At 30.0% G+C, this 14962-nt stretch overlaps 2 protein-coding genes across 2 annotated transcripts; both read left to right on the forward strand.

The window, feature by feature from the left end:
- The first annotated feature begins 2106 nt into the window (after nucleotides 1-2106).
- LOC123892588 lies at nucleotides 2107-2874 on the forward strand. Its single transcript, XM_045942409.1, has 2 exons — nucleotides 2107-2224; nucleotides 2328-2874. The coding sequence occupies exons 1-2, from the start codon at nucleotides 2108-2110 to the stop codon at nucleotides 2559-2561; spliced, it is 351 nt and encodes a 116-aa protein (XP_045798365.1). The 5' UTR covers nucleotide 2107; the 3' UTR covers nucleotides 2562-2874.
- Nucleotides 2875-10853: 7979 nt separating this feature from the next.
- On the forward strand, nucleotides 10854-14951 carry LOC123892670 (formyltetrahydrofolate deformylase 1, mitochondrial-like). Its single transcript, XM_045942518.1, has 8 exons — nucleotides 10854-11207; nucleotides 11381-11493; nucleotides 12974-13124; nucleotides 13398-13471; nucleotides 13566-13725; nucleotides 14042-14140; nucleotides 14406-14492; nucleotides 14702-14951. The coding sequence occupies exons 1-8, from the start codon at nucleotides 11070-11072 to the stop codon at nucleotides 14846-14848; spliced, it is 969 nt and encodes a 322-aa protein (XP_045798474.1). The 5' UTR covers nucleotides 10854-11069; the 3' UTR covers nucleotides 14849-14951.
- Nucleotides 14952-14962: the final 11 nt, after the last annotated feature.

A 14962-nucleotide genomic window follows, 5' to 3' on the forward strand; every position in this document is an offset into this window, starting at 1 on the left:
ATTTTATTTATGTTTTTTAATACATATATTCTCTGTTATTTTATTACACAAAGATAATCATCAATTAAAAAAAGATAGGCTTATAAAATTAAGAAAAAGATGGACTTTTTTGGTAAAAAAAAAATTAAAAGATGGACTTTTTCTTTAGTGAAAAGATCAAAAGAAGATAGAATTGGACTTATAAAATTAAATAATAGACCAAATAAATCTATAATGTGCGATCTTTTAAGTTTAATGTTTATAGTATATTAATTATTTTTTTAATTTGTGACTAGAAATTTTATTTTAAAGGTGAATAAATAGAGTGTTAGGGATTCGAACCTTAGCTCTACACATATAGTGTGATATTCCTGTCAACCGAGCTAAACTCGCGGAAATAATTTATTTTTTAAGTGGTCCTTTAAGTTTTTTGTAATATAATGTCTTTTAATTCATATAATAATGTTTTAAGTTTTTCTTTTGTAATAAAAAAATATTTTGACTTTACCAAAAAAAAAAAAATTTTGAGTAGATTTGTTGAAATATTTCTTGATTCTATTATATTATATGTTGAATGGGCCTATTGGGCCTATCTTTTCTGTCATAGTTGATTTCATAGATTTAGTTTATAGTTTAAGCCGTTTGGTTAATTTAGGGTTTCAACTGAGGCTTTTTTTATTATATATGTTTTTTCATGAAATTAAACTGAATTTGTGTTCTCTTTTAGAATTTGAACAAGTCTTGTGACAATGTACTACAAATCAAAAAAGAAGAAACCAACAAAGAAACCGGGTACGAAACGTAACTCAATCTAAGATGTTGTATTTATATATTTTTTTACTCTTGAACCATATGATCATAGTTATATTGTACTATTTAATTTCCTATTATTTTGGTTATATTCATGTTAAGATTTTTAGCAAACTCAAACTAAGTTTATGTGTTGTATTAATAGTTTGAGTTTCCCTCTTTTATGATTATTTATATTTCTGGATTTTGAACCATATGATCTTGGTTATGTTATGTATGTTTATGTTGCTATTTTATTCTCTATTATCTTGGTTGTATTTACCTATAAAGCATGGACACAGACACCGGAAACGACACGGACACTAACACGCGGTAATAATTTGAAAAAATGACATAATCCAGTGTAATCATAAGTATCGGTGTCTGGGCTTCATAGGCATTTACATTATAAGATTTTTTAGAAATTCAAATTAAGTTTATATGTTGTATTAGTAGTACTATGCACTTCTTCCCTCTGTTATGATTATTTATATTTTGAAAAAATATAAATAATTTGAAAAAATGACATAATCCAGTGTAATCATAAGTATCGGTGTCTGGGCTTCATAGGCATTTACATTATAAGATTTTTTAGAAATTCAAATTAAGTTTATATGTTGTATTAGTAGTACTATGCACTTCTTCCCTCTGTTATGATTATTTATATTTGTATTTACCTATAAAGCACGGACACAGACACCGGAAACGACACGGACACTAACACGCGGTAATAATTTGAAAAAATGACATAATCCAGTGTAATCATAAGTATCAGTGGGCTTCATAGGTATTTACATTATAAGATTTTTTAGAAATTCAAATTAAGTTTATATGTTGTTGTATTAGTAGTACTATGCACTTCTTCCCTCTATTATGATTATTTATATTTTGAGCAAATTACAGTGACCTCCCTCCCTGAGACTTCTTTTAATGTCTCTTACATGCCCTCTATTTTCATAAAACCATTAACCTCCTTTGTCGTCGTTAACTTTGTTTAGCTACTGTTAGGAAGAAGACTGCGATGAATGTTCAAAGAGAGGTACAGTTGAAAGTTCTGCAATTGTGTATTTAAATGGAGAGTTAATGGTGTTAAATGAGTAACGGAGGTGTCTATCTATTTATAAAAATTTATGGAGGTTAGGTTTTATTTTAAAACTAGAGGAGATGTATGTGTCATTTAAAAGATGTTAACGGAGGTGATTGTAATTTCCTCTTATATTTTTGACATTTGAAGCCTATGATCTTGGTTATGTTTATGTTGATATTTCATTCTCTATTATCTTCTTTCCTGTTTTCTAGTTTGTGTCTCTTTTTTTTTATAGCTTTCTGCCATATTCCAATGATCTCATACTTTCATTTGCTTTCTCTTTTCTTCAAAACAGAATTGAGTCCGGAGCGCATTGCAAAAATGGACAAATATGATGCTAGGGTTAGGATGAGACTTGATAAGAAAAAAGTAAGTTTTTCTCAAAGTCTCAACTAAGTTTATTGGGCCTTTATTACAGTTTTTAATTCTTTGTGCTTATTTTAATTTTTATTGACAATATGCAAACCTACAGTGTAAAAGTGGCATGACCAAAGACGAACACAATTTGTGCATTGATAGATTGTTCGCGTTTGCAAGGTTACGCAAGGAGGGGAAACCCAAAGATGATGACATATTGCAGAAATATATCCAGGAAGCTAGCGAGAATAGAGAGGCTCTTGTCAAGGCTTCTTGTTTAAAGAGGGACAAGAAAAAGGCCAAGGCTTTTAAAAGGAAGATCAGCAGGCAGTTACTAAAGAAGTCCTGATACAATCATGTGTTTGTGTGTATAATGTTTCTTTTTTGAAGAACAAATTCTGCATGTTTCTTATTATTAATCTTCAGTACTAGTATAAACTAGATTTTGAATTACATCAAATTACTCTCATCTTCTTGAATCCATCATTGTGGGTTGCAACAGATATTAAGAATATCATGATAATCAATTTACACAATGAGGATCCCTAGAGTAGTAATGGCGGTCTTAGACTTTTTAGTTGATGGTGTACCAAAATTGGTCTCAGAACATTGTAGCCTTCCTTCTATTAATGCCATGAAAGTCAGAGGCCATGGCATATGATTTGTAAGGTTATTCTTTGAATTACATGTGAATATCATCAGTTTAATTTTTAACTGAGTACACTAGAGAACATGTAATTAAGTTACTTCAGTTCATGTGGCATTGAAAATCCCTACATTGCAACAATAAAATAGCAATGTTGAGTTTCATTAGGCCACATATATGGTTAGTTCAATCTTTTTAAAGCTCGTCCAGTCCCTGGACGAATACCTCCAGTCCAACCTTGTCTGCATGGCAACCTAGAGACATGTTAAATATCTGAATATTGCAGACAACTTTCAGTTTAAAGTCAATTTGGCTGCATTTTCATATCTAGATTGAGATTACCTAAGTAAAGAAAATGTAAACATGAAGTTTATTTGAATTCTAAACATGTTCATTCAAAAGAAGACTAAATTACCTTTTCCTACATTGGGCAAACTTTGTAAAATATCCACCAATATAATGCAAAGGAGCAATGCAAATAAATTACTACATATCCTTCATTTTATACGAGTGACTTAGTATACTACTTATCTTGATCACCACATGCCAAGGGTGCATTCCCTAATATGTACTGTACTTTGGTTTGTTTAAGTTTTCATTATGTTTTTATATGTTTTAGCTGAACAAATGCTACTAAGTTTAGTTTTTTTTTTTTTTTTTATCTTCTATCTCATGCTACATGTAAAATCTTTATTGACTATTATAACTTATGTAATATATTATGTGTGTTTAGTATTTTATTTCTTCTATCTTATGCAATATATTATGTGTCTGATGTTTGTTCAAATTTTATAATCTTATTAAATAAAAGTATATCTTTTAAATAAAATATTTTTTCAAATTCAGAACACAGTTTTTTATTTAAAGATCAACTTTTTAAAAGTGTTATTTAATTCTAAAAAAATATAGTTTTTTTATTAAATAATATATAAACATACATGTTTGGTAAATATAACTCAATTAATAAAGATATTACATTTTATATGTAGGATTAGCGGTTTGGATTTCCTGCAGTTGAAAATACTGCAGTAAAGGTGCAGTAATACATTTTGTGAGAGAGGGGATTTTTTTTATGGGAGAGAGAAGATATAATTTTAACAAAAAAAAAAAGGGGTAGTTTTATGTGTAAACTTTGGGAACCGCAGGAAATTTGGACTGCAGTGAATCTCAATCCGTAGGATTAGAGTTTGAACTTACAATCTTGTAACCAAAAAAAAGAGTTTGAACTTACAATCTACTACTTATTATCTCTAAAAAGTAAATTTTTAGCTATTAAACTATTTACCAAAAAAAAATTAAACTTACATGTTGGATTAGATGTTAAACTCGAAATCTCCCACTTATTATTTAGATATGCAATATCCCACTTTTTTATTTCCACCACCAGTATCCGTTTACGGGTCGGTTCTTTTCAATGCCCTCCATTCGCAGTGGTTTTAGCCTTCTTCCGATCGCAGTTAGTTGCAGATGATCGAATCGTAATTTTTCTTATAAGTCCAACGTCAATCACCACCGGAATTCTAGACCAACTAGGTGTACTATCCCACTTTATCACTAACCATTTTTCTACCCTTTTTTTCTATCATTCATTCACCATTTTTTTTTCACACTCTGGTTCATAGGGGAAGGGGGCCCTAGTAATCCAGAGTTCGGGGCGAATTCTGGTATCAGGTGGTTTCAGTCTCCTCCCAAATACAATTGCGGAGATCGAACAGTGTTCCTCCCTACCAAGTTTGGCGTCAATCACCACCGAAAACATTTGGTTTCAATCACCATTTTTCTTCCAACTTATCCCTTTCCCTCTCATTTTCCTGTTAGGGAGGAACACTTTCGAAAAAATATATTGTTATGTCATTATTCAATCATATCGCTTATAATTGACTGTCATCAGTAATTAACTTTATTGTATTATTATTATTATTATTAATAGTTAATAGTATATTTTTATTTTAGGTTTATCAATTTATAGGGAGGTTTTGGTCTAATCCCTTCGTTGTGTATTTAGTGTCTCATTCTATTTATATATTTTGGGGGTTGTAGCTCTCTGCTACTACTCTAGCTTATTAAAAAAAGAGTATATTGTTTATTTTATTTTATTTTATGAAAAATATTGTTTATGTTTCTATTTCTATATTCCTAACTTTATGCATATTTATTTTATTTTTTCTATAATTTTGTTTTTAGTGACTTTTTTTATCATCTTTTTTCTTTTAATAGATTATTGAGTATTTTTGTTTCTATTTTTAAGTATATCATTTTTTTTTTGTATTTATCTTACATTCTTTCTATATATATTTATTATTATTTTTTTAGTGAAATTATAATGAATGATATAAAACTTGCAACGTGGTTAAAAGTAATAAGAATAAATTAGTAACTTTAGTGGTAATCGATTTTAATATATTAGTAATAGACTAGTGGCCAGACGGACACTTTCGTGCTTGTCTGTGTAATCGGCTTTTTCTAATTTACTAAGTTGTATAAAAGATTATTCTCTACGCTAAATTAACGTCTTTAAATTTTTCTTTTGTAATAAAAAATACTTAAAAATTTACTTTTTAAGTTTATAGAATATTTGATGTATTTGGTCTAAAAAATGGACCAAATACATAAATCATCTCATGAATCTAAAAAGTAAAACTCATCTTATATAAGGGATGAGAAAAAGTAATATTAATATACACACACTTTCTCTGATCATGAATATTTTCGCGCGTTTTTCTTCTTCGCGCTTTCTCAACTCAAGGTATTTTTCTTTCTCTTTAATTTCCACTTCATGCTTCAGAATCGAATCCCTCAATTTCAATCTATCTTTCTTGTCATTGTTGATTTCATAGATAGATTCGGTGTATATAGTTCATGCTGTTTGGTTAATTTAGGGTTTCAATTGGGGCTTTTTTAGTATGTTTTTCATGAAATGTAACTCAATTTGTGTTCTGTTTTAGAATTTGAACAAGTCTCTCAACAACCGCAAAACAAATCAACAAAGAAACCGGGTACGTAACTCAATCTAAGTTTATATGTTGTATTTATGTTTTAAGATTTTTGGCAAACTCAAACTAAGTTCATGTGTTGTATATGTCATTTTTTCTTTGTTGATTTGTTTTGCGGTTGTTGAGAGACTTGTTCAAATTCTAAAACAGAACACAAATTGAGTTACATTGCATGAAAAATTACATAATCAACTAAGTTCAATGCAAACCGAAAAAATGACATAATTCATTGACACTCATGATTGCATTGAATTATGTCATTTTTTCAAATTTATATCGGTGTCGATGTGTCAATGTCCTGTCCGGTACATGTGCTTCATAGTGTATTAGTACCATGCACTTTCATGCATCCCTTTGTTATGATTACTTATATATCCTCCATATACATACCATGCATTCAAATATCTCAGTCAGATATAGAATTAGGAACACGATTGGCATTTTTTAGATGCAAATGTTTTTGATAACAAGTGAAAAACAATAACAAGTGATTATGTAATAAAAATAAAACAAAATGAAAAAAAGAATAGATGAAAACAAGTGAAAAACAAAAACAAATAAGTAATTATTATATTTTGATAAAATAATATAATATTGCAAAATTTTATGCAATTATTTAAATACAATAAGTTTTTTTGGTAGATTGACGAAATGACGTCTAACCAAGCAATTTCGACATTTCTGTCAGTTGGGATAAGAATGTGGGAATTTAAATATAATAAGTTATTTGATAAATAATATATACATAAATATTGTAATAAAAAAATACATAGTATAATTGGAGTTTTGTAAAAATCAAATAAAACCATATGCTTTAAAATATACAATTATTTTTTATTTCAATCATATATAATATTCAATCTCACATGATATGTAAGGTATGATTTAAAAAGTCATATTTAATACGTAAAAAAAATTAGAGACATGATTTTTTTACAACATATATTGATGAGAATATAGTTGTTGAGTTATTTGTTATTGAAATGCATGACTATATATAGTCATATTTAATTAATGAGAATAAGAGACAATCAATTAAGTATGAATTATCCAATATTTAAAATTTATTTTTATTTAAAATTAATAATATATTAATTTTGTCATATTTTCTTTATTTAATATTATAACACTTAAATTTCTAAATTAAAAATAAAATTATTAATTTCATATTACGTTCAAAATTAAATAAGTTAAAATATATACAATATACGAGTTTACAAGTTGAATCTACGTTTCGATTTTACTTAGCCAAAACGGTTGACGTAAAAACTAGATTCTGACAACCTTTTTTAGAAACAAATTGAATATTGTCAAAAGTGTTGCATTTAATATATGAGTATAGAACTGACACTTCTAACAAAGCGTCGTAGTTTTTTTTTTTTTTTGAATCGGCAAAATTTATTAAAGCTTCCTCAATAACAAGAAGTACATGAGGAGCCAAAGCAGTACAAGAACAAAAGAATCCACTAGCACATCCAACAAGGACTGCTACAAAGATCCAAAAAAAAAATAAAACACCCCACTAACATAGGAACAACAACTAGCTAGAAGCATGAAAAAAAAATTAGTCCCATACACAAGCCATGCAAACTGACAAGAAAAAGCCACCCCTTAAAATCATTGGCGTTGAAGACAATACCCGGGGTCTCATGTCCATTCACAAGAGACACTTTCAATCTAGCCAAACTCCATTTCCAAGTCATAACTTTAATATTATCAACAATCTCTTTTGGGGCAAAAGAGCCATTTGCAAAAATTGAGCTATTTCTCGCCTTCCAAATGGACCAAAGTGTTGCATGCCATATCATCAAGTAGCCTTGTGCGCCTTCGCATTCTAGCCGCTCCCCTCAACACCTCAAAAAGAGTGAACAACGATGGAGGGATCACAATCCTCACCCCAAGCCAACTAAAAAGGTCATACCACACCTTCAATGCACTTGGACAATGCAAAAGAGGTAAAGAGAAGATTCAACTCTTCCAACACATCCCACACACTCCCATGGTATGTCCCTTCCTAAAAGTCCTCTAATCTCAAGATTACTTCTAGTAGGTATCCTATCATGAAGAAGTTGCCACGAAAACTCTATTACCTTTGAAGGCGCCGGACTTTCCCAAATTTGCTCAAACACCACCATTGCCTCTTCTTCCACCTCATTTTCGGGCCGGAGAGCTTCTAAAAGATAATTATAAGATGAATGTACCGAGAAAACCCCCGTCGGTTCCGGCACCTAAATTCACTTGTCATCCTCCAAAGAAAAATTCATTGTTTCCAAGAGTTCACCTAACCGAGCTACAAGATCTTCCTCCCATTGGAATAGATTCCTTCGCCAAGAAAAAGACCAAGACCGACTTTCCCCTAAATGATCACACAAATCTTCTACCATTCTATCTCTTTGATTTGAGAGGGAGAACAACCGAGGGAAAAACACCAAGAAGGGTGCATCTCAAATCCACTTGGTCGTCCAAAAAAAAGTGGAGCTACCATTTCCCAATTTTCGGACCACCGATTCCATAAACCAATTCTTGGACACCACCACCTTACCTAAGGAGATACCCTTCCACCATTTTGACGCCATATACAGGATACTAGCATTAGTCCAATCAACATTATAGAGAATGTGACTTCCTTATTTAGCCACTAGAACATCCTTCCAAAGTGCCCTCAGAAGGAGAAGACGCCACCGCCATTTAGCTAGAAGACTTATATTTACAATTTTCACATCTCTCACTCATAAGCCTCCTTGACTCTTTTTGTTGCACACCACCAACCACTTCACCCATCTAACCTTATTTCCTCCTCTCACTCCACCCCATAAAAACTCCATTTGAATTCGCACCACTTTCTTCCAAACTTTTACCGGCATCTTCAAGAGAGATAGATAAAAAATGGGTATAGCATTCAAAACTGCATTTATCATTACTATCCTTCCTCCAAGACTAATGTGTTTATTTCTCCAAGAAAACAACCTATTGCGGAGATGATCCAAAAGAGGTTCCCAAGTAGACATGCTTTTAGGATTTGCCCCGATCAGAAGCCCGAGATACTTAAACGGAATTGTGCCAAGCTTACAATTAAGAAAAATACACGCCATCTCTAAGAAAGTTGTAGACACATTAACACCTCATAAGCCACTTTTCCAAAAATTAACTTTAAGCCCGGAAGCCAGTTCAAAACCTCTAAGGATAGCTTTTAAGGTCCAAAGATTTTCCACCGATGCTTCCCCTATACATAAGGTGTCATCCACATATTGGAGATGAGAAATCACAATCGGTTCCTCCCCAATGGTGAAACCTTTAAAGAGATTCAAATTCACCGCCTTCCGCATCACTCCACTAAAACCTTCTACCACTAACAAGAACAAAAACGGGGCCAAGGGATCCTCTTGCTTAAGTCCTCGTTGAGTATTAATTTTCGGTGTAGGGGAGCCATTCACAAGCACCGACAAGTTTTCGACAAAAACACACACCCTCATCCGACCAATCCACTTTTCGCAAAAACCACACCTTTGTAGCATATATTCAAGGAATCCCCAATCAACCGAATGATAGGATTTCTCAAAGTCCACCTTAAAAATAAGACATTCTTTTTTAGAGACCGTCATAATTTTTTTAGAGACCGAATCATCCAGTTTAATACCCATATAGTTTGGTTATAGAGATCAGTTTATTCAACCGAGTTATATGGTTTTATCCGATTTAGTCATGCGGTTCGACCAGTAACCCAGTGTCGACCAATGAACCAGTGATCCAATACCGTCATCGATTAGATGATCGGTTCAATTTTTAAAACACTGCTAATTTGTCTCTATCTTTCTTGCATTTTCTCCCACTTAAACCCAATTTTAAATCAGACAGAGACCTGCTGTGTGAAAACTGTGTCATTTTCAACATCATTAAATTCAAGTTCTATCCCTTTTTTTATTACTTTTTTTTTACAATGTTTTTATTATTATTATTATTATTATTATTATTATTATTATTATTATTATTATTATTATTATTATTATTATTATTATTATTATTATTATTATTATTATTATTATTATTATTATTATTATTATTATTATTATTATTATTATTATTATTATTATTATTATTATTATTATTATTATTATTATTATTATTATTATTATTATTATTATTATTATTATTATTATTATTATTATTATTATTATTATTATTATTATTATTATTATTATTATTATTATTATTATTATTATTATTATTATTATTATTATTATTATTATTATTATTATTATTATTATTATTATTATTATTATTATTATTATTATTATTATTATTATTATTATTATTATTATTATTATTATTATTATTATTATTATTATTATTATTATTATTATTATTATTATTATTATTATTATTATTATTATTATTATTATTATTATTATTATTATTATTATTATTATTATTATTATTATTATTATTATTATTATTATTATTATTATTATTATTATTATTATTATTATTATTATTATTATTATTATTATTATTATTATTATTATTATTATTATTATTATTATTATTATTATTATTATTATTATTATTATTATTATTATTATTATTATTATTATTATTATTATTATTATTATTATTATTATTATTATTATTATTATTATTATTATTATTATTATTATTATTATTATTATTATTATTATTATTATTATTATTATTATTATTATTATTATTATTATTATTATTATTATTATTATTATTATTATTATTATTATTATTATTATTATTATTATTATTATTATTATTATTATTATTATTATTATTATTATTATTATTATTATTATTATTATTATTATTATTATTATTATTATTATTATTATTATTATTATTATTATTATTATTATTATTATTATTATTATTATTATTATTATTATTATTATTATTATTATTATTATTATTATTATTATTATTATTATTATTATTATTTACCCCATCCACTTTATAACTAATAACTAAACATAACAGCAAATCCTCTGCCTATCATTGAATCACCATTTTTCTTCCAACTTATCCCTTTCCCTCTCATTTTCCTGTTATTTCTCAGACTCACCTTTCTCAACGCCATAACCTCAACCACCGATTTTATCATCGGAAACCAGATCTCAGCGTTTTCATTTTCATTATTTTTCTGTGTTATGTTTCCTGTAACATTTCATCTATAATAATTTCTTGTGGTTGAAAGAGAATGGTGGTGAGAAAAGCATCCCAAATTTTTTTGGGATTAACCAGCAACAACAAGATCAGAAACATTTCTTTCAAATCCATAGATTCACCGTTACCATCACCATCACTTAGCCATGGAATCCACGTCTTTCATTGCCCTGTAAGTAACTCACTCACTCACTCACTCACTCACTCTCATTCCATGCTTTTTACTATTGAAAACTCGTAAAGGAATGATTTTTTGATACCCCATTATTGAATTTGAAAATGGGTTTCTTCAATTATTTGGAAAAATGGAAATTGAATTTTTGTGTTTTTTTGTGATGTTAACAGGATGCTGTTGGAATTGTTGCTAAGTTATCTGATTGTATTGCTTCTAGAGGTGGAAACATTTTAGCTGCTGATGTTTTTGTTCCTCAAAATAAACATGTCTTTTACTCAAGAAGGTAAAATCTTTTATTCATTCTCTTGTTTTTTATATCATGTCATGCAAACATAATCAATGTTGTTGGATTTCTATTAGTAATGTTTAGTACCTGTTTGGATTGACTTATATGAGCTTATTTGGAAGAGTTTATGGAAGGAAACAACTTATGACATGTCTATTAGCTGTTTTCAGCTTATTTCCATAAGCGTTTTAGGTTAGCTTATGAAAAAAACTTATAGCTTATATGAAAAAAAGTTGATTTGATTTTATATTCTATTATAGAAATAGCTTATACATAAGCACTTTTATGATGAGTGCTTAATTAAGTTGTTTATCTACACGGAGCCTTAATGTAACCACCCCTCCTGCCTCTTAAGTACTTTTGATTTGATTTCAAGTTAGTTCTTAGGGATCATTCTTAACATCATTTACTCTGGCTCAATTTGGATTAGGTTCCTAGCTTATACAAGCTTCTCAATTAAAATAGATTTATGATTCTTCAGAGGCTAATTCTATGTTGAACGAGTGATAAATGTCTTTGTCTCATGTATAAGTTTTTTTCACCATTAATAGTTAAGTCCCGCCATATAGGTCTCATTTTCTCTCTCCTTCGACTTCACCATTGTTTTATGCAAAAACTGTTGCAATCCTGTTAACTTCCTTAAATACACAACATCGTTTGGATCTCATAATTATATCTTTCCTATGTCAAATTTGCTAGTATCAAAGAGGGAAATAGCCTGATAAAAGGTCATAACGATCCAAATTATTCCTTGAAGGTCACTGGGCACACTGTTGTCTTAAACACACCTACAAACTACTACTGTCTACTAGACAACCTTTCTTGGACCATAAATGAAATGCACCAGAAGGAACTACAAATACATACAAGATAACACCAAAAACCTTAAATCACCATGCTGGAACGTTGCCATACGACTTCATCACTCTTTTTTTTTTGATAAGCAACGACTCATCACTCTTGATTCACTGCTCGAGTTTCAAAAGCAAGATAGAGTTTGAAAAGAAAGGGTTGTGACTTTGTGTGTATAGCGATGGGACAACCTAAGGGTGGGAGAGTGAGGGAAAGTGTGGGAGAAGGAGAAGAAGAGGATTTGGTGTAGAGGTTGTGCAATTAGATTTGTTGGAATTGTATGATCTAATGGTAAAAAAATGTTTTGCTTAGTGAACCCCCTAATTGGCATTTGCACAATAGATATCGCCTTCTTGAGATACATAAATGTTCTTTAAGGCTTATATATGTAATGAAAAAGTTAAAGATATAGAATTTTTGTATGTTTTAACATGCTTTGTTGTCCAATACTCCAATTGATCTTAGTGTGAGTGCTTGAACTGAGCTTCATAATCCAATGCATAGTTAAAAAAAATCAGATCTGAACACAAATACATGCAACTTGCAAGGGAAAATTAGTCAGCGATTTGAATGAGTCTACGGAAACAATGACTACAACTGCATTGACTTGTGTTGATCATTGCAGTGATTTTGTTTTTGATCCTGTTAAATGGCCACGGGTGCAGATGGAGGAGGATTTCCTAAAGCTTTCACAAACATTCAATGCAACGAGATCTGTTGTGAGGGTGCCAGCTCTCGATCCGAAATATAAAATAGCTGTCCTGGCATCAAAGCAGGTGGGAATTATTATCACTGTTGTCATGTTACACAGACATATACATAGATGGAAATAGAGTCCATCTAGTAACCTTGACGTAGTTACTGATCTCGGTTGTTCAATCTAAATTGATGGTGGAGATCATTTAATATTTTGATTTATTGAATAAATAATCTAAGTCATCGGATCTTGAATCAATGACAGAGATTGATTACATCGTGTAACTGTGCGGTATTATTACTTCGACGAATTTAGATAGATATTTGTTGAACCCTTCTTTAACTTGTTGCAGGACCACTGCTTGGTTGATTTATTACACGGATGGCAGGACGGAAGACTTCCGGTGGATATCACTTGTGTAATTAGGTAAAATTTCAGAAATTATACTACAAAATTGACTTATGACTCTTTTTATATGGTTTTTTCAGTTTTTAATCGTCTTATATGATGTATTGATCAGTAACCATCATAGAGATTCAAACACCCACGTGATTCGTTTTCTCGAAAGACATGGTGTTCCATATCATTGTTTAAGCACGACCAAAGAAAATAAAAGAGAAGGGGAGATATTGGAGCTGGTTCAGAATACTGATTTCTTAGTACTTGCAAGATATATGCAGGTAGGTTACTCATTACAATTCGTGTTTTCTGCATGTTATCAGTATCTCAGCTCCTTTGTAGTTCTTCTACAACATTTCATTAACAACAGTTGAAAAGGAACGGAGGGAGCAGAATTTTAATATTTGAAAGAATATGATTATTGTAATTGAACTTATTCTTAATATTTTGATGATTTTTGGAAAATGGCTCATCCAGTCTACTCTGCTTCTACAACTTAATTGTAATCTTGGAAGCATTTTTATGTATTGTATACCAATGTTAATATTTGATTGTATTGAACTATTGATACTTAACAGCATTGATTTATATGTAAAGATACTATCCGGAAACTTTCTAAGGAGCTATGGGAATGACGTAATTAACATTCACCATGGTCTGTTGCCATCATTCAAGGGTGGTCATCCATCTAAACAGGTTGGTTTTCCCGCATTTTCATATATTAAGTGCATGCTTGGATTAATAGCGAGTTTGACAGAATTACGGTATACCAACGCAATTTTGACAAATGTCACACTGTAGAGCTTCGACAAAATTACGATGCCATTGCGATCTTGTCAAACTCACTACTAATCCAAACATACTAACTGTTGCCATTGCCACTTTTAGCCCTTCGTTATGTGTTCTTTCTGATTTATTTTCACATTCTTGTATGTGTTTAATATGCTGTATTATTTGGCAGGCCTTTGAGGCAGGTGTTAAACTAATCGGGGCAACAAGTCACTTCGTGACTGAAGAACTTGACGCTGGACCTATAATTGAACAAATGGTAAACACAATTTTCCATACATGTTTCTCTGTTGTTTACATTTCCTTGCCACCTTTGTAATAAGGCAAGATTGATAATGTTGATCTGATTTGAGTTGATCATAAGCTTTTATTCTATAAGTGCTGTATCCAAACAGAGTTAATTGACGGTCTCAATTTTGGTCTTGATAATATTTATGTGAGGCTAATATGGTTGAATCTCATTTGCAGGTTGAGAGAGTTTCACATAGAGATAACTTGCAGAGCTTTGTGCAGAAATCGGAAAACCTCGAGAAACAATGCCTTTCTAAGGCTATCAAATCTTATTGTGAGCTTCGAGTATTGCCTTATGAAGGCAAGAAGACTGTTGTATTTTGAGTGAAACATATTGCACACCCAAATTTGGGAACCATCTGTATTTACATTCAAGAATTTACTTGAAAAATTCAAATAATATTTCATTTTACTTTAGTTGCAAAAATAATGAGTATA

Source organism: Trifolium pratense, linkage group LG6, assembly GCF_020283565.1.
Source record: "Trifolium pratense cultivar HEN17-A07 linkage group LG6, ARS_RC_1.1, whole genome shotgun sequence".
In the NCBI taxonomy this organism is placed as follows: domain Eukaryota; kingdom Viridiplantae; phylum Streptophyta; class Magnoliopsida; order Fabales; family Fabaceae; genus Trifolium; species Trifolium pratense.